Source organism: Erpetoichthys calabaricus, chromosome 2 (genome assembly GCF_900747795.2).
Source record: "Erpetoichthys calabaricus chromosome 2, fErpCal1.3, whole genome shotgun sequence".
Classification (NCBI taxonomy): Eukaryota; Metazoa; Chordata; class Cladistia; order Polypteriformes; family Polypteridae; genus Erpetoichthys; species Erpetoichthys calabaricus.
This window is the reverse complement of record NC_041395.2, coordinates 273,853,961-273,877,399: the sequence shown is the minus strand read 5'-3', so window position 1 is coordinate 273,877,399 and position 23,439 is coordinate 273,853,961. Positions and strand designations below refer to the sequence as shown.

General features: G+C 35.7%; 1 protein-coding gene across 15 annotated transcripts in view; it reads right to left on the bottom strand.

Moving 5' to 3' along the window:
* The window catches only part of kcnma1a (potassium large conductance calcium-activated channel, subfamily M, alpha member 1a), a 733,327-nt gene that overhangs the window by 61,329 nt on the left and 648,559 nt on the right, over positions 1-23,439 (bottom strand). For all 15 annotated transcript variants that reach the window (XM_051923733.1, XM_051923735.1, XM_051923728.1 and 12 more), the window contains 3 exons: positions 14,230-14,353; positions 13,136-13,360; positions 3,427-3,619 (listed from right to left, as the gene is read on the bottom strand). In XM_051923733.1, coding sequence (XP_051779693.1) covers positions 3,427-3,619; positions 13,136-13,360; positions 14,230-14,353 — 542 coding nt within the window. The remainder of the gene's footprint in view (positions 1-3,426; positions 3,620-13,135; positions 13,361-14,229; positions 14,354-23,439) is intronic.

Genomic DNA, 23,439 nt, shown 5'->3' with positions numbered 1-23,439 from the left:
AATTGACTCAAGAAAAAAAAACTTTAGTAATATGCAGCAAGGGCAAACTGGAGACTTAAAGAATTAATTTAAGATTAATATTCTAAAATATAATAGAGCTTTTTTTCTGTCTGGTCAATGAACCTCTGAAACAAAACATATTATATTCTTGCACACAGAATATTTGTCAGAGCATGTATCAGGCATTTCTTATATTGATTTTGTTGTTATTACAAAGCTTTAAAAACATTAAAAATTATTTCATTTTCTTTCAGCTTTTCCTGATAAGGGCCATAACAGCAACATGATGAGCTGGGGTCTCCAGCCAATCTTTATCTTCATCAACTCCCTCAGTCTTCCTTTACGAATACCCACATTATCCCTGGACAATCAATATAGGAAGAGGAGGAGGGATTATATCTCTCCAGAGTGTCCTAGGTCTGGCCCTGGGTCTTCTCTCACTGGGTCACGCCTTCCATTCATCTTGAGAAATGAGCCCAGGGAAATTCTAACTAAATGCTCACACCATCTCATCTGGCTTGTCTTTATCTGGAAAGTGCTCCTCACCTTTTTACTGAGAGTGAACAGCGCGACCCTGTGCAAGAAGTTTGATTTAGCCACTTTCTAGTTGCAATCTAATTCTTTTAGTCATTACACAAAGATTGTAGCCTGAAAAGTAAACAAATAACTTTGTCCATGGACTTAGCTCCTACTTCACTATCACAGCCCAGTACAAAAATCATAGAACTGCTGCACCAATAAATCAGTCAATCTCACAATTATCTCTACTTTCACTAACAAATATAACGCAGAGGTTCTTGAACACCTCCATATGGAACAGCTACTTAAACCTTATTCTTTTGAAATGCAGCATGATTTTGACATATCATTTCTTCTTTTTAACAAAGAAATAACAAAATTATTTTTTTGTTTCTTTAGTGACATCATCCTGCTGCCATTTTGTGTTCACAACATTCTAATAGGATTTCCTTAGCGGGAACAGGATTTTGCATGGAGCTTGGCTTGTGATGTCATTCACTCTGTGACTATTTAAGGTGGTAGCACAGAGACCCCAGCATCTAAGATTCTGGATAGAATGTGAAAAAACCTCATGAAATTGTGTCATCATCAGGATATTTTGCAATGGTAAGTTTACAACATTGATTTTGAATTAAATATTGTGCTTTGGTATTTCTGCCTTCCAGGATTTGACTCCAGGCCTATTGTTCTAAATATTCTTTTGTTTTTGTCCTTCAGTGCTCCCTTTCCTGGTGAAATAATTCATACAGATAATTTATCAGAGACAAGCTTTTGTATCTGAGTACAGCACTTATCTATAGAGAACAACCTGCCCCTTTCTGGAAGAGCACCATGACCTCAGATCTGAATATACTAATTATCATAGTTGTGAGGTCTAGATCACAGAGCACACCTGGAATCATAGTTTGATAAGGCAAAGAGGACAACATTATTTAAAAACAGTAGAGATGCAATAATGGATAGTTTCCAAATCTCAGCTGCACTTTGACCTCTTGTCCATGAAAATCACAAATAGGAGAGGTAATGTAATGTACCCTTAGTAGGGTCCAGTGCCAACAATGAATGATCTTGACTTAAAAGTGAATGTGCAAAACTCAAAACACAGTGAGCAAATGGTCAACAGCAGAGGTCCCAGAACCCCATTCTCTTATAGTACCTTCAAAGCTAATATCTTTGATTATGCTGTCAAAACATTTTTCTATGTCAACAAAGCCCATGTAGACATGATTAGTACAAGAGGATAAAGAGTTGGTCCAGTACACTGTTTCAGAAGCCAGGAGAGAAATTATATTGCATCTGTTCAATCTGAGGTTCAGCTACTGGATAAAATCATAATACCAATACACCAGAAAAGGATAGTGAGGATGATCCCCTCTGTAACTGGAATACACCTTCCTGTCCTTGTTTTTAAAAATGGGTACTACTCCATTCTCCTAGACCTACGGCACTGTTCCCTTCTACCATACAACAAGGAAGAGAAATATTTTTCAAAACAACCCCACAGTGTCCAGTGTGTTTCTAGTGCCACTTGGCCACCATGATGGAACCAAACCTAAACAGTACTTCTAGCACTGCCTCCCCCGAAAAGGATATCTATCAGGTTTGAGACCGCCTCAAAAGGCTGTTTTTACCTCTTAACAATATCCCTAATTTTCTAATAGTTTGTCAGAATTTCTTGGATGTCACCCAAAAGTCATTGAATAAATCAGAACTGTCAACTGTGGTGTGCAGCTTCAGATAAGTGTGACACGTTATGTCACTTGGCAAGGTGTGGCTTTACTGCTCTTGGGCTTTTCTTTTTTCCTAAAGTTGCACTTGACTGATGTTCTCCAAACACATTACTTTTTCCACTCTTCGTTTCTGCCAATTTGCTTGTTTCTGTCCATTGAATACAGTATTATAGTGATGCAAGTGTGCCATTTTTAGTTATGTGCATGTTTGACCCAGAATATGCTGAATGTACTGGATATTAAGCCAATCTCCAGTCATTCAGTGCTTGTCATTATAACTGTCATTAACAATGCAAATGGCAACTTGGTAAGATAAATAAATTTCAATTTCATAAAAAAATGTTCAGTAAATAAGAACATAATAACTGTGGAGCATAAATCATCATGTCTTGCCAAAATGAAGGTTCAAAATGCTTCTGTTAATATGTTTGGTAATACTAACAAATACATTTGTATTGCAAAGAATGATACAACAGCACAATAAGAGTGTAAAAGTCAACTTTTTAAACCCGAAACACAGCAGTTACTAGATTAATGCCAAAGAAATACATCGGAATAGAGAATGCAAAAGTACTAGCAGAAATATCAGTAGGTGCACTGAAAGGTTCACTCTACACGCTGCCTCACAGTTCTGGGAAAGCAAATTTTACAAAAACACTGAGCATACAAGATATTGCCTTTAGTTAAAATCTACGGCTATGATAATAGAATTTCATTAAAACCAAATTGTTCAGGCAGAAAAAATTCTGAACTGCATAAAGCAATGCTTATTACATCTGTTTATAATTACTATTTAATCAGATTTTGAAATACTTTATTGGGACAAGTGGGTTCAGATAATGGATGGAATAGAATATTGTACACCATAAAGGAATTGAGCTTTTCTAGTAGCATTAAAATAGATTTTCATTTTATAAGACTATCAACAAATAATAGAAAAACACATCTATAGAAAAAATGACATTACTTATGAACATCCCGCTCATTGTAAAATGTGCTTCTCTGTAACACTCTAAGAACATGTGCACTGTTTCTTTAAACCATCACAGTAATCAGCAGGTTTAACTGTCAAACAAAGTGATGTGAGGTTGTTTGAATCTTTGAGTGAGGGATATTCTTTTTGCCAGGTCCTGTCCCCTGTAGGCATTGCTGGGAAGTATTATAGGGCAGTCCTTACCTTGGGAATTAGCCTGCAAGACCCCAATGCTGTCATCAAACTGCATAGATTTGATGTTGAGTGACGCCAAGATGCATTCCTTGTCCTGCAGCGAAGCATCATCGATATTGTTCTGATTGGCTGACAGGATAACACACATGTCGCAGAGGTTGATGTTGACAGCCCTTAAATCAGCCCGACTTAATGGCGTACCCTTTGGCATTACAAAAAAAAAAAAAAAAAGAAGAAAAAACAAATTAAAGATTGAAAAAGGAGCTTTGGGAAATTAGTTAACAAGTATTATTTTTTATGCTGTGACATTCAGCTGTTCTAAGTATGTGCAGGGGATTCAGAGATGTGTACTAATCTAAAGGGTAGTTGGTGCTGATGGCAGCATTTTTAGGTTCAAATTTAAAGCTCAGTCAAGCCACTGCTAACAAGCACAAAAGTGGAAATAATGCCAACTTTTTGCATCTTAACCATTGTTATCAATTTGCACAGTCAATAAGCCTTGCTTTAATAGCAGTTTCACAGCCAAAAAATTAAGCTTTTCTTTAGTGTAAAATGTTGCTCAATAAATGAATAGCCAATAATAAGGAAGTAATTATTAACAAATGATTTTATTCATTTGTAGCATCATTTAATGCTAAATATGGCTGTGAGGCACCAGGGACCTGTCCAAGAAAGTAGAAGCCATCACACCTCCATCTGTGTACAACAGCTCGCAAATAATGTGGCATCCTGAATGAACATAACAATACATCTTTTGATTGTGACAGCATATATGAAATGATGTAATAAATTCTGAACTATTGCAGTTTAAACTAACATCCTAATTTACAAACATATGAGCTCTTATTCATAAAAGTAGTGAAGCAACACTATAATACAATGCACATGTGAAAGATGAAATATAATAAAATACAGTACTTTGACATTGTGCAGGTTAGATTACTAAATGATTATTGGTGTGTGCCTGAGTTAGCCCCATGATGGGGGGCTAGGTTCTTGCCTACCACTCATAGCTGCCAGAATAGAGACTAGCTCCCTACAACCATACAAGATAAGAGTAAAAAATGTGTAAATGTAAAAAAAATTAAAAGAATCAAACCGAAGCAGTAGGCAATACAGCTCTCTTCTGATTTAAAAATATTAATTCAAAGCTATTATAACATTTTCAGTGAATAAAATAAATAAAACAATTTTGTATTATTCAACAATACTGTACACATGGGCAGAAAAAAATCCAGGTTAAAATGTGGGTAAAGACTATGACTCCCAAGAAAACATTGGCGTCAAAAGGTATAAAAATCTTAAGATCCGGTAATTATGCATTTCTAAGCAATTCTCCCAGTCATTCTATCTTGCCACAGTAATGTGTTTTTGATTTTATTAAGGTTACACTGAAACACAGGTGATACAGTGATCAGTGCTGTTGCCATACGACTTTAGGGCACTGCCTGCATGGAGCTTGCATGTTCCCTTTTTTTGGGTTTTGCTTGGGTACTTTGGCTTCCTGCTACATTTCAAACATGCATAGCCTACAGTGATTGGTGACTATACAATAAACCATTCTAACTGAGTGTCCCATGGTGGGCTAGCATCTCCTGCTGGATCCTGTATTTCAAACCATCCTTTTGGAATAAGCTGTAGCCCCCTTTAACCCTATAGTGCAGGAAAAGTAATTAAGAAAATTGACTGAAACTTTGTACTACATTTGAGCAACAGGAATACATTTAAAATTGCAAGAAGCACACAGACAGCAAAATTTGAGACAATGTAACAATTCCAAGTTACTTAATTTCAAGATTTTTGTAAGTTGGAGTAAAGTACAGTATAGTAAAGTACCTAATAAAATAAAGCACCATCCAGACTCAAACTGAAAAACTAAATTACAACTCATACACACAGTGATGTATGTACTACATAGACTATGTACTGTATATCTACTATATAAAAAAATCCAGCAACGAGACAAGACTTTTTGGAAGATATTTTCAAGTCCCGCGAGTCAAGAGTTTGGCCATGAGATGTTTTCAAGTCATGCCCTCCTTTCAACCATATTCAACCACGCACACGGTACTCTCAAATCTCATTCGTGTGAATGCTTTTGACAGACACAGTTCTTGCTCTCTCAGCTCTTATAAATTTTAATGTTTTCCTCACTTTAAAGAAGATGTATTATGTCCAAATTTTATTGAAGAATTTCATCACAAAGCGTTATCAACAGTAAAAATGAGTACACGGACAATCCTAGCACCGAGAAATGATGAAGTCAAATAAATTAATGCCAAAAATGTTGATCAGTTACACAGCAAATTGATTAAATGCATATCAAAAGAATATGCTGAAACAGTTGGTGGTGATCGTGCGGAAGATGAAAAATTCAACTTACAATATCCCAATGAATAACTATAACCGTTAACACTGTCCGGTCTTCCACTGCACGAATTACTGTAGAAAGAAGGATGTATCCAAGAAAGGTAATTGTAGTACATCTCCCGCAGGTAACATTAGACAACAAAGGAGATCTTGATATGCCATTCGCATTAAAGCGTTAACAGTTTCCCATTAGAATATCTTTGGCAAAGACAATTTTCAAATCTCAGAGCCAAACATTCGAAAAAGTCATTTTATTTAAAAGAGAGAAAGAAACGAAATTCAATCACAGGCAGTTATATGTTGCGTTGTCATGATGAAAGTCTAAACACAGAATCAAAGTTCAATGCAATATTGATAAAAACTTAATTCAAAAAATTGTTTTTACTGAAGTTTTACAGTAAAAGTGAAGTTTAAAAAGTTTTTGTGTGTTAATTTCAAAGCCAAACAGAATGAAATTGTATAACGCAACGAATAACTCTAACACAACATGAAACATAATTTACTTTCAAATTATTATGTTAAACTATTTTTTAATATGGTTAATTACTCGCTGTAATGTAAAATAGTTAGTAAATTGTACATCCTTATCCCAATATGCGAGCAGCAGAACCACAAAGAGGCTAGTGTGTAGCGCAGGCACAGGGGTTGGCAAGGCCTTATGGACCTTGTAGTTTGTATACACAGCCCTGCTGGATACAATGGGGACCACCGGGAGCCGCTGTAGGGAGGCTTTCAGACTGCTACGTGCCCTATAACCCGGAAGTGTGTCATGATCACATGACCAGAAGGAACGACGTGCTTCCGGGTTGAGGAAAAGGACTTTTACTCTGACCCGGAAGTAATGAGGACTTGTGGATTGTTGGACAGGAACCACTTCCGGGTCAGGGGGTATAAAAGGACTGTGGGAAAGCCCAGACACTGAGCTGAGCTGGGAGGAAGGGTGGCTAAGTGTCTGGGAGAGGAGGAGAGAGAGTATTGTGTAGAGAGAGTATTGTGTAGAGAGAGAATTGTGTAGAGAAAGAATTGATATTTGTATGAGTAGTGTGGAGTGGAGGGTGCTTAGTGCATGTATTTATAATAAAAAGAATAGCGTGGTACCTGAGGGTTCAAGAGGTCGATAACCACCTCAACTGTTAAAATATATATATATATATATATATATATATATATATATATATATATATATATATATATATATATACACACACACACACACACACACACACACACATACACACTGAATATATATAATTTTTTTTTGGGAGTGAACGCTTCGGACAGTGTATAAGCAGCACTGTCATGGTAGAATAATGGACAAAAGCAATCGCTAACCCCTTTTTTCTCTTAAATGCAGACTAGAGGGTGAGACCCAGGACAGATTGTAACGTCCCCTCCATTAAATCTGGAAGGGATATAACATAACTAAAGTTAGTTCAGCTTTTGTGCATGATCTTTATTTTGCTCTTTGGGTTAACTTTTGTTCTTCTTCTCAATCATCTCTTGTTTATGCATTAGTCATTATTTTGATATTTTTTGTTTTCTGGATTTGTAAATTCCATATATAGTGTAAATCGGTTTTATAAAGAAAAAAGTGGTTAGTCGAGGGGTTTCTTCATAATGTTGTTATTACTTTCATGAAGCAAAATTTTGAAATGAAAAAAAAAAAAATTGAAAACCACTTTCCATTCAGTTTAATTTACTGCTATTATACCTGACAGTACAATGAAAAACATTTGTGTCTAGTCTCACCAGTGCAAAAACACGAAGCAACAATACAGAATGTTGCTGAACCACACAGCTGATACAAATTACTGTACAGAACAAATACAAATGAATACATACATACATATATAAATAAATAAGTAAATAGCAAGCAAAAAAAAAAACTTTCCTACATTAGAAAAAATATAAATACTGTAAACAGCTTGATATAGGTATGTGTGGGAGCTGTCACAATATAAATGGCTTTTCCAAGTAATCTTTTTTCTATAAAAATGTTAAATGAATGGGAGTTCAACTTCAGTTATAACTTACACCATTTTATGCTTTGGTGCAGCTGGTTAGTATGCTTTTACAACTGTTGAGATTTTCTAATAAGAATATAAAAATGTAAATCAGATTAAGACTGACTGAACAATATCAGGTTAGTCGACATTGACTGTATCTAAATTGATATTTGCCAAACATGTTGCAAAAGTCTGCAATTGTGGTGTTGCATTATAAAAAGGCATTGACAGTTCCCAAAGTCTCTTACTATACCTCTTATGTGTTTTTGTGTGTATGTATAATTTCTCTCTCACTATTTTAGTGAGAAAGAGGGACAGAGAGAGGAACCAATTTAATGGGAACATCGGTGGAGATTTGGAGGTTTTAGGGCGGCTTGACTTGGAAGAACTCTTCTAAGACTGTCTCTGTCCTAAGTGTTGTTTCCTCCAATTTCTCATTTCTGGATATTAAAGCCCAAAGATCATTTAAGATGTAATCGGTTATGACCAGAATCTACAGAAGGCACACCAGTGTGAGCAGAAGTGCCTTCCAAATTTAGATTTTTTTTCCTTTGCTGTCTGGCAATACATGGGGAGTCTATCTAGATCCACAACCTTTTGTATCTTGCTTTTTGATCACTATATACAAATTGAAATGTAGAGATGTCAGGTACAGTAATTGAAAGGAACTACTCTGGGAATGTTTCTGCTAGGAGGTTTTGTTTTGCTGACGTGCTTGCCTCACTTGTGTATGAGCAGCTAAACAAAAAGATTGGTTCATAAATATATACATTGGTTCACATATATATATCGGTTCGGATACATTGATTTGAATATATACATTGCTTTTAATACATCCGTTCAGATATATATATATATACATTCAGATATATACTGTACATTGGTTGGGATACATTGGTTGAGATATACCGGTATACATTGGTTTGAATGCATCCGGTCAGATATATAGATTGGTTTAGATACATTGGTTGAGATATATATAAATTGGTTTGCATAGACCGCGGTGGGTTGGCACCCTGCCCGGGATTGGTTCCTGCCTTGTGCCCTGTGTTGGCTGGGATTAGCTCCAGCAGACCCCTGGAAGGACGGTTTTTGTTTTTTTTTTTTTGTAGGCGTAAGCACTCGCACATGCACGCGCTGATACAAGAAGAGAATATGTAAACTGGCCTATCTGAACGGATTTATAGTGCTTACGCCTAAAAAAAAGATCGTCCTGTCAAAATAAGAGACTCTTTCACCTTCTTGACGTGAGTCAACTTTAAATGAAATGCTGCCAATAAGGAATAATAGAAATCACCGCACTGCTTTCTATCTTTTATGTATTAACGTTTTACGGGGTGAAAAAAATGATTGCCCCTGACACATACACTTAATCAGTAGTGTGTGCGACCCACAATTTGTGAATTTGAGTGTGTGTGTGTGCGTGTGTGTACGTGTGTGGGTGTGCGTGTGTGTCTGTGTGCGTGGGCATGTGTGTGGTTTGGTCAGTTTTACTATAAAAACAGTTAAACACCCGTTATTTGTGAAGCAGGGATATTCTGATCATTCTGATCCCTGATAAACATGCAGAAGAAACAGAGCTATTCCAGTGTTTTCCTCCATAACATCCTTTCAGCAAACAGGACTAATGTCCTTGCTGAAACAGATCGCCCTTCAATGAAATGCTGTCAATACAGAATAACAGAAATCACCGGGCGGTTTTCGGTCAATGATAAACCAGCGTCTGTTCAGGTGAAAAAATGGGAGGTACAGCGGTTGCGATCAATGCTTCCTGGTAACTCAGCTTTTGAGAAGAATCTGTCATGGGAGGGACAAGAGGGAGCGAGTGAGGCGGGTACAATGAGCCGGGGCGGGACGGAGTGGGGCGAGGAGGCGGGTATCTGTGCGAATGTTTTAAATAATGAAAGGAAAAAAAATGCTTTGAAATCGAGGACCCCCAACCAAGACGGCTTACGAAACAAAACGCAACAGAAACAGCACTATTCCAGTGTTTTCCTCCCTAACATCCTTTCAGCAAACAGAACTAATGTCCTTGATGAAACAGATCGCCTTTTAATGAAATGCTGCCAATATGGAATAACAGAAATCACCGGGCGGCTTTCAGTCAATGATAAACCGGCGTCTGTTGAGGTGAAAAAATGGGAGGTACTGCGGTTGCGATCAATGCTTTCTGGTAACTCAGCTTTTGAGAAGAATCTGTCATGGGAGGGACAAGAGGGAGTGAGTGAGGCGGGTACAATGAGCCGGGGCAGGACAGAGCGGGGCAAGGAGGCAGGTATCTGTGCAAGTGTTTTAAATAATGAAAGGAAAAAAAGTGCTTTGAAATCGAGGACCCCCAACCAAGATAGCTTATGAAACAAAACCCGACAGACAGGCATATGCTACTTGTATAAAATATGCACAATAATGACAACAGTGTTGAAGCAATGATGAAGCTAAAGGGAGATGCTAAACTTGGGTGGCCGAGTTGTGCCTGCCCGTAAATCCCAACCAATGTACAGTATATATCTGAACGGATCTATCTGAACCAATATATATATCTGAATGGATGTATCTGAACCGATGTATATATCCAAACCAATCTATTTAAACCAATATATATCTACACCCATGTATATCAACCAATATATATATCTCAACCAATGTATATATTTGAATGGATGTATTCAAACCAATGTATATATCTGAACAGATGTATCTCAACCAATGTATATATATGATATTATATATATATATATATATTTATATATATATATATATATATACATACTGTATATAGACTCTATATATATATATTAGCTCCATCTTGAATTATGCAGGAACATCTCTATATATATAAAATCCAACATCTGTCTGTCTGTTTGTCTGTCCACTCTTCATGAGAGAACTACTTAATGGATTTAGATTGGGATTTTTCTATAATTTGCTTGAACATTCCGGTTGATTTTGCAACCTCTCTCACCACGCTAAGTATTATAGTTTGCTTGCGGTACTGATTTATTTACGCAAATCCAAGAGAGACGCAGAGGGGAGGGGGACAGGGTCCTCCTTACTCATACAGCAGCCTCAGAGCGTACTTTATATCCACTTAGCTAGTGAATGAGAGAACAACTTAACAGATTTAGATTGGGTTTTTTTCTAGAATTTGCTTGAACATTCCAGTTGATTTTGTGACTTCTCTCATCGCGCTTAGAATCATAGTTCATTTGCAGGAGCAATATATTCATGCTAATTTGAGACAGAAGCTGTGGGCCGAGGGGACGGCATGACGTCAGGAGTGGGGAGTCTGTCTACCTCTGCTTTGTGGAGTGTACCTTGCCTCGGCTTAGCTAGTGATACCTTTTTGTTCATTGATTTTTAAAATTTGTCCTGTTTCACTACTACGTGGGCGGAGCCACGGGGTACAGCTAGTATACAAATTAAAATGCATTAAATCAATTTTTTTATTTATTTCACTGCTTGTCATAGTTTTATCTTAAAATATGTCTTACAGGATTAGATAACAACATGAATTAACATGTTAATGTGTTCCTCTCTCACATGCCTTTCTCAATTTTTTGGACATTATTCCTAATCTTAGATGAAGTTTTGTCTCTTACAAATGAAAAACAAGGAAAACAATACTCCAGTTCCAGCATATGGTGTTCCAGCACATGAAACTTACAGTCTTAGCAGTTAATTCTTTAATCTTTTTTGAAAATTAGATTTGAGCTAGTACATACACTATAGGGGCGGCACGGTGGCGCAGTGGGTAGCGCTGCTGCCTCGCAGTTGGGATATCTGGGGACCGGGGTTCGCTTCCCGGGTCCTCCCTGCGTGGAGTTTGCATGTTCTCCCCGTGTCTGCGTGGGTTTCCTCCCACAGTCCAAAGACATGCAGGTTAGGTGGATTGGCGATTCTAAATTGGCCCTAGTGTGTGCTTGGTGTGTGGGTGTGTTTGTGTGTGTCCTGCGGTGGGTTGGCGCCCTGCCCGGGACTGGTTCCTGCCTTGTGCCCTGTGTTGGCTGGGATTGGCTCCAGCAGATCCCCGTGACCCTGTGTTCGGATTCTGCGGGTTGGAAAATGGATGGATGGACATACACTATATGTATGGGAATGTATTTTAAGTGCTAACTATGTGTAATACAAGGGGAATTTTCTGATGGCTGGAACCTAGGTGTGAAAGAAAGAAAATTGCATCAACAATTGTTAATGTTTCTGTGTCAACAGAAAAGTGGCTACTAATAATAAAATAGTACATTGCACAACTACAATTTCCAACAGTTCAGCCAGAATGGTTGTATGGCTCTGCTATTGTTTAACTCACTACTCCACATAACCCCTCAGATTTTCTATAGGATTAAAATCTGCAAAAATGCTTCAGAATGTTCTTCGTGCCAGTCACACACAGAACAAGCCCTGAGCATGCAACAGTTGTCATCTTTGAAGACTGGGGTAGCCATTTTCTGTTTATTCTGGAGATGAAGTATAAAGGTAAGACAGCTTGTTTCAAAATTGTTTTCACATAAGCAGAGGGTTTTTAAGTATTCTAGAAAAGGACACCAGTAGGAATTGTCAACTTTTGATGGCATCTCTGATAATGATTAGTGGTTAACCATGATGTACTCCACTACTTGAAGACCCATTGGATGGTATACTTTGAAACACTCTCATAGTCGGCAAATGCAATAATCACTTTTTGCCAGTCATCCACATCTGTCATGTGACCAGTTTTTCACTGACAGAACCAAACATAATGGCACACCATTACTCCATGTCATTTTATGAAATGTTTAATAAATGACACAGCTATTTGTAGAACAGTACTCATACTGGGGTGCCCTATGTTGGTGTCTAAATTATTCATCACCTTTCACATTGGCGATGACTAAATTTTTGTCAATATCAAAACACAACATATAAGGAGATCAAGGACAATATAATTTTATTTTGCAAAGTGCCTCTTGTAGTGAGTACATCAAGATTCTCTACAAAGAATGAGAAGTCATACAATTTGTCAACATTATTTTACTCAGATTTTCACAGTGACAGCTATCACAAAATGTAGTCACTGACTGTGTGCAATTTGCATGTTATTTCCATGTCCATGCGTGTTTCCATGGAAACTCTAGCTTTTTTTAGTAATACAAATGTGAGAATTTTAGATTAACTGGCAAGTTTAAATTAGCACAATGTACCTTAGTGGAGTATCCAAAAGATAGAGATGAAACTACTTTTTACAACTACCTGTTTATACCTATACAGTATATATGTGACTTACCTTTCATAGAGTGAGTTTCAACTTAAAACATTTCATACTGCATGAATTCTTTTTGCTGTAAACATTTCTTGTTTATACTTACTGGTAAAATTGACACCTTAGGAAAATTGTGTAATGTCTCCCATTCTCGTCTAAGGTACTCCAAGGATCCAACAAAGACAATATGCTTAAGTTCATGATAGTGAAAATTGCTTGCACGTAAAGGCATCACCAGATTTCTCAAACCGACTAGCGCAGACTTGACATCACCGAAGATACAGACAACAACATGTCCGCTTAAAACTGTCATTGCAGCTTCACTTCGTGTCTAAAATAAAACAAAAAAAAATCATGCTCTTTATCCTTGGTTCTAAAAAAACACCACTAATTTATTTTATATTGCTAATTAGTAATCATATTGTAAATACAGGAAAAACTAATATAGTATGGTCATTTTATATCTACTTACCATATAATAAGTAATGTATACTACAAAGCATATACTGTATGCAGCATACACAGGGGTTAAACTTTATATCAGAATACAGTAAAATGAAACTCTTCTTCTCTAGTGACATAATCATTGGACCAAAAAACACTTTCTATTTACTACTAGAAAAGCTAACTTCAATATACTAAATATAAAATACTTTTTTATTTTAAAACAAAAATAATTACGGATGCTAGATTATTATTAAAACATGAACTCTTATAATAGAATGAACAGCCTAAAAATAATTATGGTAGTTGACTGTTAGAAAAAGAAATATAGTTTCAGTACAAAAAAAGAAAACATAAAAACACATACTGTACTGCATGGGTATTTTAACATCAACATCATAATACATTTGTAATAAAGTGCATAAATGGCAATCAAGTAATTATTTCAAACATAAGTCTTCTTATAAAAAGTATTACATGATTAAGTAAAAGACAAGGAAAAGGCAAAAATCAAGTAAAGAAATATTCAAGTGAATTTTGAAAATTATGCTTAATTTTTGAATATGTAATCATTGGTTAATACTTAGAGTAACTAATTGAAAAATAAATGTAATTTGGTGATGAACATAAATAGGAGAAAAGGATGGAAAAATAAAATATTTAACAGCTGTATCTATGCCTGCCATTTTTCACTCTATCAAATGTCTGTCATCAGTGATATAAGTTGACCCTTTGCTGCTAGGCAGTAATACTTACCAAGATAACTTTCTCAATATCTTTGGATGGGCACCAGTGAAACATCCCTGTGGAATCATACTTCTTCACATTAGCATCAATGTTTTCAATTTGTTCATTCCCCGGAATAAGCAAAGGATCATGTCTTTCAAGAAACAAAATAAAAATAATAATAAAATGAATTTCAATGCTACAGACATCCAGGCATTGTATATTTCAGTTCAATAAAAACTTTCATTATTAATCGCATGTTAATGTGCTTGTGTAGCACTTTTTTAATATGACAATGCAATGAAAAAAAAATATTGAGTCAACTTTATCACTTCAGAAATGACCAAGAGTTAGCTTTGCTGCCTTGAGAGCTCTGGTGCTGGCCCAAGTGTGCATGTTATCACGGTGCATGCATAGGTTTTTTCTGAGGAGAACTTTGGTAACTTCCTCCCATATCCCAAAGCTGAGCTTATTAGGTTGTCTGGCAAGTATGAAACAGCCCATTATGAGTAAGGTTTGAAACTAGTGGCCTCAGAAATGCACAAACTGCAAAGTGAACAGATTAGTGCTGGACAGTATGAAAATAACATTCTTGTAATGTTTTCAAAATACAATTTGTAATGCAGATAAAAAAGCCAAGTTCATAATAAATACATTGTGCTAAATGTCATTGTGTCAAAAATAATATTATGTGCATGCTTTTTTCTTTTTGCATTTTATTATGGTTGCTTAATTATGTATGAAAAATTAGCTCACTTGATAAGTAAGAAACTCCAAGTTATCAACAAAACTACATCAGAGTCAGAACTGAAATGGATTAGATGACTGACTGCCTTAAAATTGAAAAGCCAATTACATATCCACCATGAACAATATGTGACACTGGACTCTTCACGGTAAAAGCTTTAACGGACCACACTTTAAATATTTTAACGATTTGCCCAGTCACATTTTACTTTCTAAAATTGAAGCCTATTAAAATTTTAACAGTGTGTCACAACCAAACACTCAAATTTATATCAGCTGCATAAACAGCTGATCTTTATTCTGTGCAACACAGGCCATGAAAGAGGTTCACAACCCTGGACAGCAGGGATTATTTTTAAATGGGCCATACTCTTGCACAGAAGAATGATTTGCAAACATGTATAAGAAAATGAGCTGTAGTGCTCATTCAGGTAAATCAAAATGAGATAAAGTCATCGCAATCTAAGATTAATGCCAAACCTTTCATACAACTAAAAATATACAAAATAGTATACATTATTCCAAAAGTTATTTATAAGTTATTTGGAGTTAGCAGAAAAAAAATATTTGCAGTGATCTTTTTTGTATCCAACAGTGAAGTTTCATGTATAAAGAAATGTTTCAACAAGATTATCTCTCAACAGCTTTCCCAGGTTTATGTTTAATTTTAAAGTACAAAAATATATATATATATAAAAGAGTTCAATCAATAATGTTTCCCTTTAAACGCATCCAAGGTTTGCACAGGTGCTAATAACAGGGAAAGCATTTAGTGCTTTTACAGTCTGACTGAATATTTCATTATGTGCGGCATGTTTCACTACTCACTCGATGGACCTCTGTCACTTCAATCTTCCCTTGCCACAATGAGCGGTGCAGCATAGCTCTGCCAAGATAGCTATCTTTCACAAACTGTCACCGATGACGGCTTGTCAGCAGCAAACTCTGCCGACTGCTGCAGCTCATGGGGACCAGACATGACATTTGTGCCTGAGTTCTGATGGATCTGAACAAATGCATTGTGACTTTATACAATTAGATGTGTCCCACAATCCATCAGAAAATATTCAGGAATGCTGTTAATTTCTTAAAAAGAAAAAAAAAAACTACATATAGAGAGTGTGATAAAAATCCATCCCATATTTGCCAGAAAATATGTCCTACCAACAGTAATTAATGGACTCTACTAATCTATTTTTTATTTTTGGTTTATTTTCTCAGTGACAAGTAGGCCTTACTATATACTGTACCAAAACACAATGAGGGTATTATGAGGAAATCATACATCAAATTGGACATTTACTGTTATTGCAGACCGTGACTGGAGCTGTACGGTTCTCACCTTCAAATGCATTACAAGGGTGAAAGTGCTGCCTTTGTTAAGTGTATAGGTACAGAGATCAATTTAATGCACAACTGTATTTTTATGTCAGCAAAATGAAGTACACTGAAATTTGATGTTTCATTTAGATCAAATATATTGGATGTATTGAGGGAGCTGGGCAGAAATGTCTAAGTCTTTTAAACCATTTCATAACCTTGATGGACTATGTTAAAATTCCAAAAATGAAGAAATTCTGCAGGAATCATAGAAAATTGCCCTTAAAAATGTAACTGTTCTCATTTGATTTTTCAAACCGTGTTTAGCTATTCCACTGCAATGCTCTACAGGCAGCACTAGCTAGGGAAGAGCACACTCCCTGAATCCCTCTTCAGTAGGCAATGAAAGCAGGCTTCTCTTTGAAAATTTTCCCCATCATGCAAACTGACAAAGGCATGCTTTTCAAAAACCCACAGCCAATCTGTTGATCATTACTTATTTACAAAGGCCTTGAGGCACCGAGTCCTGTAAAAACCATACTTGATACAGTATATACTCGTTTTTTTCTGCTTGTAGAATAAAGTATCCCTAAGGCAGCCTCAAACCATCACTTTCTATTGCGCATAAAATGCACCTTGTAACACTAAAGTATTTAATATATATGGTATAATATATCTACAGGAAAGGCATTTGTGTAGCAGTAAGCTAGTCTGTGTTTGGTAATTTGATGTTTTGCTGAGGGCCATGACTTGAAAAAAGCCTGCACCTAGTACAGAGGACCTGTCAGCTCAGTACCCAAGAGCCAGCAGAATAAAGAAGCACCCTAAAGCAGCAAAACTTTGACACTGCTTTGAAGCATATCAAAACAGTGTAAATAAATCCCAAGAATTATTATTACTCCAAGATCAAAGAGAAGATGCATATTTTACATGGCAAATGGGGACCTTCCACTCTGCACAAAAAGGCTTTCTCATAAAACTATATACAGCAGGTTTCCAAACAACCAGCTATTTGGCAAGAGTCCATTTTTCGCTTTGTGAACAGAAAACTACAGTTTACTTTAGGTTTTATCAAGGGCATTTTTAACTGCACTCTCTAGAGTAACAGATATGAAGAGGCTAAGAACTTTTTTTTACAGTTGATGGTTTAGAATCTGTGGGGGTTGAAATAATGAAGCAAGTAAGAAAAGACATATCAAATTCTTAGTCACATTTAAAACGCCTCATATAAAACTCAGGAATATAAGGTGCTTATGATTCCAAGGTTATGTTCATTAAAAAACAATTCAAAAACATTATATATTTAAATAAGTAAAAGGTTTTAGAGATGGATGACCTGTGCTGTACAATACAAAATTAAATGCCCAAAAGAGATAAAACACTTAGATCTGAATGCTTAAAAATTTGTTTCAGAGAATTTAAAGAATCATTCCTGTAGATGAAGTTTATTTTTGACACCGCAGGGAAAAATGTACAGAATATTCTGCAAATAAATTATTTTGTAACATTTAAATGTAATACATAAAATTGTGGATCTAAACACTCATATGAATATATATTATGAACACAATCATATATAAATTGAAAGAAGCCAACTAAACCTATGTAAAGCAACACCTTTCATCCAAACCTTGCCACTGCCTAAATAATCCAGATAATAGATAATAGATGATTATAGTCTAATACATTCTTTCTGGATAGGCTGGATTGCAAGTAGTGACAAAGGTCACTTTGAAAAAGTTTATTATTGAGAAGTTGTTGGTTCTATATCAAAGACCACTTCATTTGTTAATGTTTCATAAGGGTGGTGTCAGACATGAAATTAGGAAGAAACTTCGGCTTAACTCTGACTGAAATACATAACCAGCAAACACATCAGTGAACAGATGTGCTGTATGATTAGTATATGATTCAAGAGATGAATGAAAATACATATTCACAGCAAACAGCTTCACAAGCAATCCACATACAGTACTATGTTAAAATAGTCAAAAACAATAAAAATAATGGGTTCAGAGAGCTCAGGCAATGAATCAATGAACATTAGAGAAATGTTCTGTATCCACATTAATTATTATTTATCACATTTTTATCCAATGTGTATATGTACAGTGTAAGTGGCCCCAACTTAAGGTGAGTGCTCAGTTTGGCAGGTAAGCTGTTTTTTCCCTGTCAAGATTTGGATGAGCTCTTCCCATTAAAAGGCAATGACTGTTGTACAATCATGATACTAATTGATCATTTTTACTGATTGATAATTTGAAGAAATTAATTGTTTCAGAATGATATTACACACATTTTGAACCAAAATGAAATCATTAATAAACTTTGGCAATATGGAAACTTACAATATGAAATGTAAAGCTGACAATATTTCATGAATAGCTTTAAAATAAATGTTAATTAAAGCTAGCACTTTAATCAGCAAAGCTATCCGTGTCAATACAGTTAAAAAATTTTAAAGAAGCGCCAAATGTACAAAATGCTAAACCAGTACAAAAGCATAACTCTCACAACATTTCAATTAGGTAGGCACTTAACCCAAGTAATTGTCTATAATTAATTATCTGAAAGTACCTAGTTTTATTAACTATTCCACAACCACTGGTAATTAAAGGAAGAAGAATTCAAATATTAAGATTTAACATGATTAAAATTAAGTACCCCTCACTTACATTTATGAGAATAAGCTAAAACGTCACATGTTAGGTAATTTATGTAGGTCAATCTGTCTTGTCTCTGCTAGCCAGCTAACTAGGCCTCTTAGTTAGCTAGTTTAGTTTTTCTGTTAATTTATGTTGTAAATTTATGTTGCATGTAGCACCTTGGTCCTGGAGGAACGTTGTTTCGTTTCACTGTGTACTAACTGTATATGGTTGAAGTGACAATAAAGCCTACTTGAACTTGAACTGAACTTGAACTTATAGTAAACATAAGCTCAATCAGATTGTAAGGGGATCCCCTGAACAGTCTTCTAGTGACTCTACAGATTTCCTCTATGACTGACGTTTATTCTGTGACTACGTCATTCTACGGTGTTTCTATATAATTTTAGGGAACTCCTGAATTGAGTTGGTGGTACGTGTCGGATTGTTGTTAGGCTGAAACATGAAAAGGGTCTGATATAATTGATCTTGAGTTCAGCCTTTACTTTAACAAATACTAACATTTCAATGCGGATGTGTATAGTTTTGATTTCCACTGTATGTACTGATTTTAGTATGCTTACTTAGTTCATTAATAATTTCATCAAAGTCAGCATCTTTAGATTCCAAATATAAAACTGCTTCTTCACGAAGCTGGGACAGGCTAAACATCCATAAATAAATAAATACCTAGTAGCACACATTTATTTCCAAATATGAGAAATATTAGATACTGATTGCATCGGTATTTCAAAATGTTATCCTTCTTTCTTTTTGAAAATTTCATTCATCCATTTTATGAACCCATTCAGACTTTCACTGAACTTTCATATTCCATTTCACAATTTCTTGGATTTGCAGTCTATCATCATGTGCAAGACAAGGTCATTCCTGAATGGGGCTAAAGTCCATTGTAGGGCATACTCATGTACCCACTTATACTCACTGACACTGACACAATTCAGCATCACCAGTCAGCCTACTAAAATTAAAGTAGGAAAACAGAATACATGGGTAGAAGTTATGCAGAAATAAGGAGAATTTGAAAATGTGATTCCAACCAAGTCTCCTGAACATGTGAGATTGCTGCACTAAGCCCTTTACCCAAATGTTATGTTAATACAGCAGATTGGGCATATTTAAAATGCAAATACATTTACTTTGATAATCTGCTTAAGTTATACTATAAATTGTATTTTTATATTTTTCATTATTTATATTCAACCTAAGTTTAATTTCTCTCTTACTTTCCAGATAATGTTGCTGATATTGCACTGTTTGTCACTTCACTTTTTATCTACTTTCCTATTGAGTTTCACTGTATCCACATGTTAAGCTGGACAGAGCAGGCCACCTTATACTCACAGACACTTTATCTATCTCCTGCTAAGGAATTCAGAGGCTTTCCCTGGTCATTTGAGACACATATTCCATCTAGTATGTCTTGGGTCTGCCCTTGGGTCTTCTTCCTATGGGCTATATCTAGTATACCCTCTGCAAGAGGTGCCCAGGGACACACTAAATACTTTTCCAAACCACCAAAACTGGCTCATCTTGATCCTCAGACATAACATTATTTGCTGAGATGATCATTTCAACCCCTTACACTTGTTATCTCATTCTTTCAGTCACTACACAAAGCTCATTATCATAGGTTAGAATAGATATATTAACTGATTGGTAAATCTACATTTTAATTCATGGACTCAGCTCCTAATTCACCATCATGATCTGGTGCAACATTGGCATAACTGACAGCATTGCAACAAGTATTTGGTCACTCTCACAGTCACCTCTTCTTTCACTCATGAAGAAAATTTTGATGACTTGACTTCCTCTACTACCTCCTCTACTTAGGGTAGCTGCTCACCCCATTAGGCCAGAAGCAAGTAAAACAAACATAAAGCTACTTTTCCAACTCAAAGCTGACAAACCTATCTAGCACAAAGTGGTATTGCTACTGGTGTACAAACAAGCGTGATCATACTGTATGTAAAAGCAATGTTAGTGTGGCTAAACACAAGGGTTTCTTTGAGTGCCCAGGATGGGTTTAGGCAACCAGTTGGTCTAGGTCTCCAGGACTGTGACAATTTATGACTTTATCTGTTGTCTTTATCTGTTGTAACTTGCCATGAACAAGGAGGTTAATTTTCTCCGAGGATGTTGATTGACTGGAATTTTTGCTTTCTTCTCCTCTGTTATCAACTGGCCATAATTCAACAATTAATTAATAGACAGAAATTCTTAGGTCCCATTTATATTAATCAGTTTGGAACTACTTTTATCCTGCTTGTTTAAACAAATCTGTGTCTTTATGTGAATGAATTGTGTAATTAATAACTGTAAACTTTGTAATTGCTTTTGCCTGTGCTCTTTGAGCCTACACTCAGTTAAGAAAGCTATACGAAAATCAGCTTAACTGAATTAATCATCAACTATCAGCAGATGTGTCTGTATACTAGAAAAAGAGGACCACTACATTTGAAACTTGAGAGAGTAACACCAAAAGGTTCTACCAATTCCAAAAATGAGAAAAGCATCTGGGAAAAGAAAGGCAAAGAATGCTCAGCATCTTTCCACACTTGCAAGAGAAAAACTCTCTGTAGATCCTAAAGCTGACACAAAGGATCGTCTCCATCCTTTAAGATGATCTTAATCAAATGAAAAATAAATCCACTGTTTATACTTATGGTTCCAACACTGTGTTTTCTGTAGTTTTGTATCTAGGTTAAAGCTAGTGAATGTATAAATGTATTTCTGGTTATTCATATTATTGTAACTGTAAGTAATAACATGTGTGAAGGCTAAATCTTTTGTTTTTATAATTTTCTCTTCCTAAATGTAACAGGAAACTTAAGTTAGCCTTCCATCAATGTATGGCAGCTTCAAGCAGCAGGTAACACCAACACACATACAAATTCATACAGAACAATAGGGGGGTAGGGGAGTAGTCAGAGCAGGCAGGCTATAAAGAAAATCAATGATAAACATAATATTGGACTGATAGATCTAACCAGTTAAAAACACCAGAACTGTTAGCATTTAAAAATTGCATTGAATGAATAATGTTTCTTTGGGTAATTCCTTAGATGAGAAACTAGGATGAGAAAATTATTATTCCTACTTATTGGAGAAAGTCAAAAAAAAAAAACTAAATCTTGGATTTATGTTTTGTGTTGTTTGCTTGATCTTCGGTGTTCCCATATACTTAGAGAAATTCATCTTCTATTATCCTTATATTGTGAATCAACTGTATAGTGTTTATTGTGTGTTTGGGCTATTTGTTTAAAAATAATCAGTCACTACTTTCAAATTATAAACTGAGGAAGTGAAGGTCGATCTGCATACTCAATCAACAATTTAGGAATTTTATTCATGGGCTGAAAGATACATGTTCCTTCATAATACTGGAATCCTGTCTGGAAAGAGAAACAGAGATATCCAACACTTAACAAAACCACTTTAAATGAATGTTAATTCCTACAAGATGCGTTTGTTCCATATTAATATTGTCTCCAAATTAAAACGGGGTTCAAATGATTAAAACCACATAAACACTGTAGAACTCGAGGATGTTGGCAGTTGTATCATTAATATGAAATATGGTGGTTTAAAACTGCTTTATATATTTTTCAATACTTTTACACCACTACCCAGTAAAAAACAATGACAGAGTAGATATCATGCTATGCTTTTTAATCTTAGGTCGAAATGCACAAGACACATTTTTCTCTGTACTCAAATTTTAAACTATGTGTAATCACCTTAAGGGTGATAAGAGATCTAGCAGACAGCCATGAGAGAACAAGCTCATTTGTTAGACTTAATGTTATAATAAAAGTAATTTAAGTGGTTATTTTATTGTATCAGCTATGCCCATAAACATTAAATACAGGTAGGCAAGAAAGGCAAGAATAAAAATTAAAAACTACATTTAAGAGTCTCTTGGGTAAGCTGTTTCAGTTATGGATAATTTCACTAAAACTCTTAAAAGAGTGATTTAGTTCCTCAGCTTCCCTAAATGACTGCAGTGCTGCTGCCTCTTCCTTTTTTAACAATGTATATTGTTTTTCTTTGCGTGACCACATGTGTTGAATTTTAGCCCTTTCATCAGTCAAAATCAATTAGCAGCAATTTAATTCTAAAGGACAAGATAAAAGGAAGGTAATATTTGAGTTCATTTTTGATTGTGATGATATATCTCACATATGGCCTTAAGTACCAAAAACAGTACTCGGAGGGATTCCTGCAAAAGACGAGGGGCCTTAGGCAAAGTATGCGCACGGGTCCCTCTGATTGGTTAGTGCTGTCATTAGTGCCACTGCTGCTTAAGAAATACATGCGGATGGGCTGTGTGACAGCTGAGACTTTAAAGCAGGAGTATTTTTCAAACAGCTTTTCATACTCTCTTTCATGACAGAAATTTTTCAGCTCTATCATTAACTGCTGACAAGCTGACAGAATAAATACTTCAGCCTTTAAGGGCTCTTCTCACTCTTACACTCCTCTCCCTCTCCCCCCTTTTGAA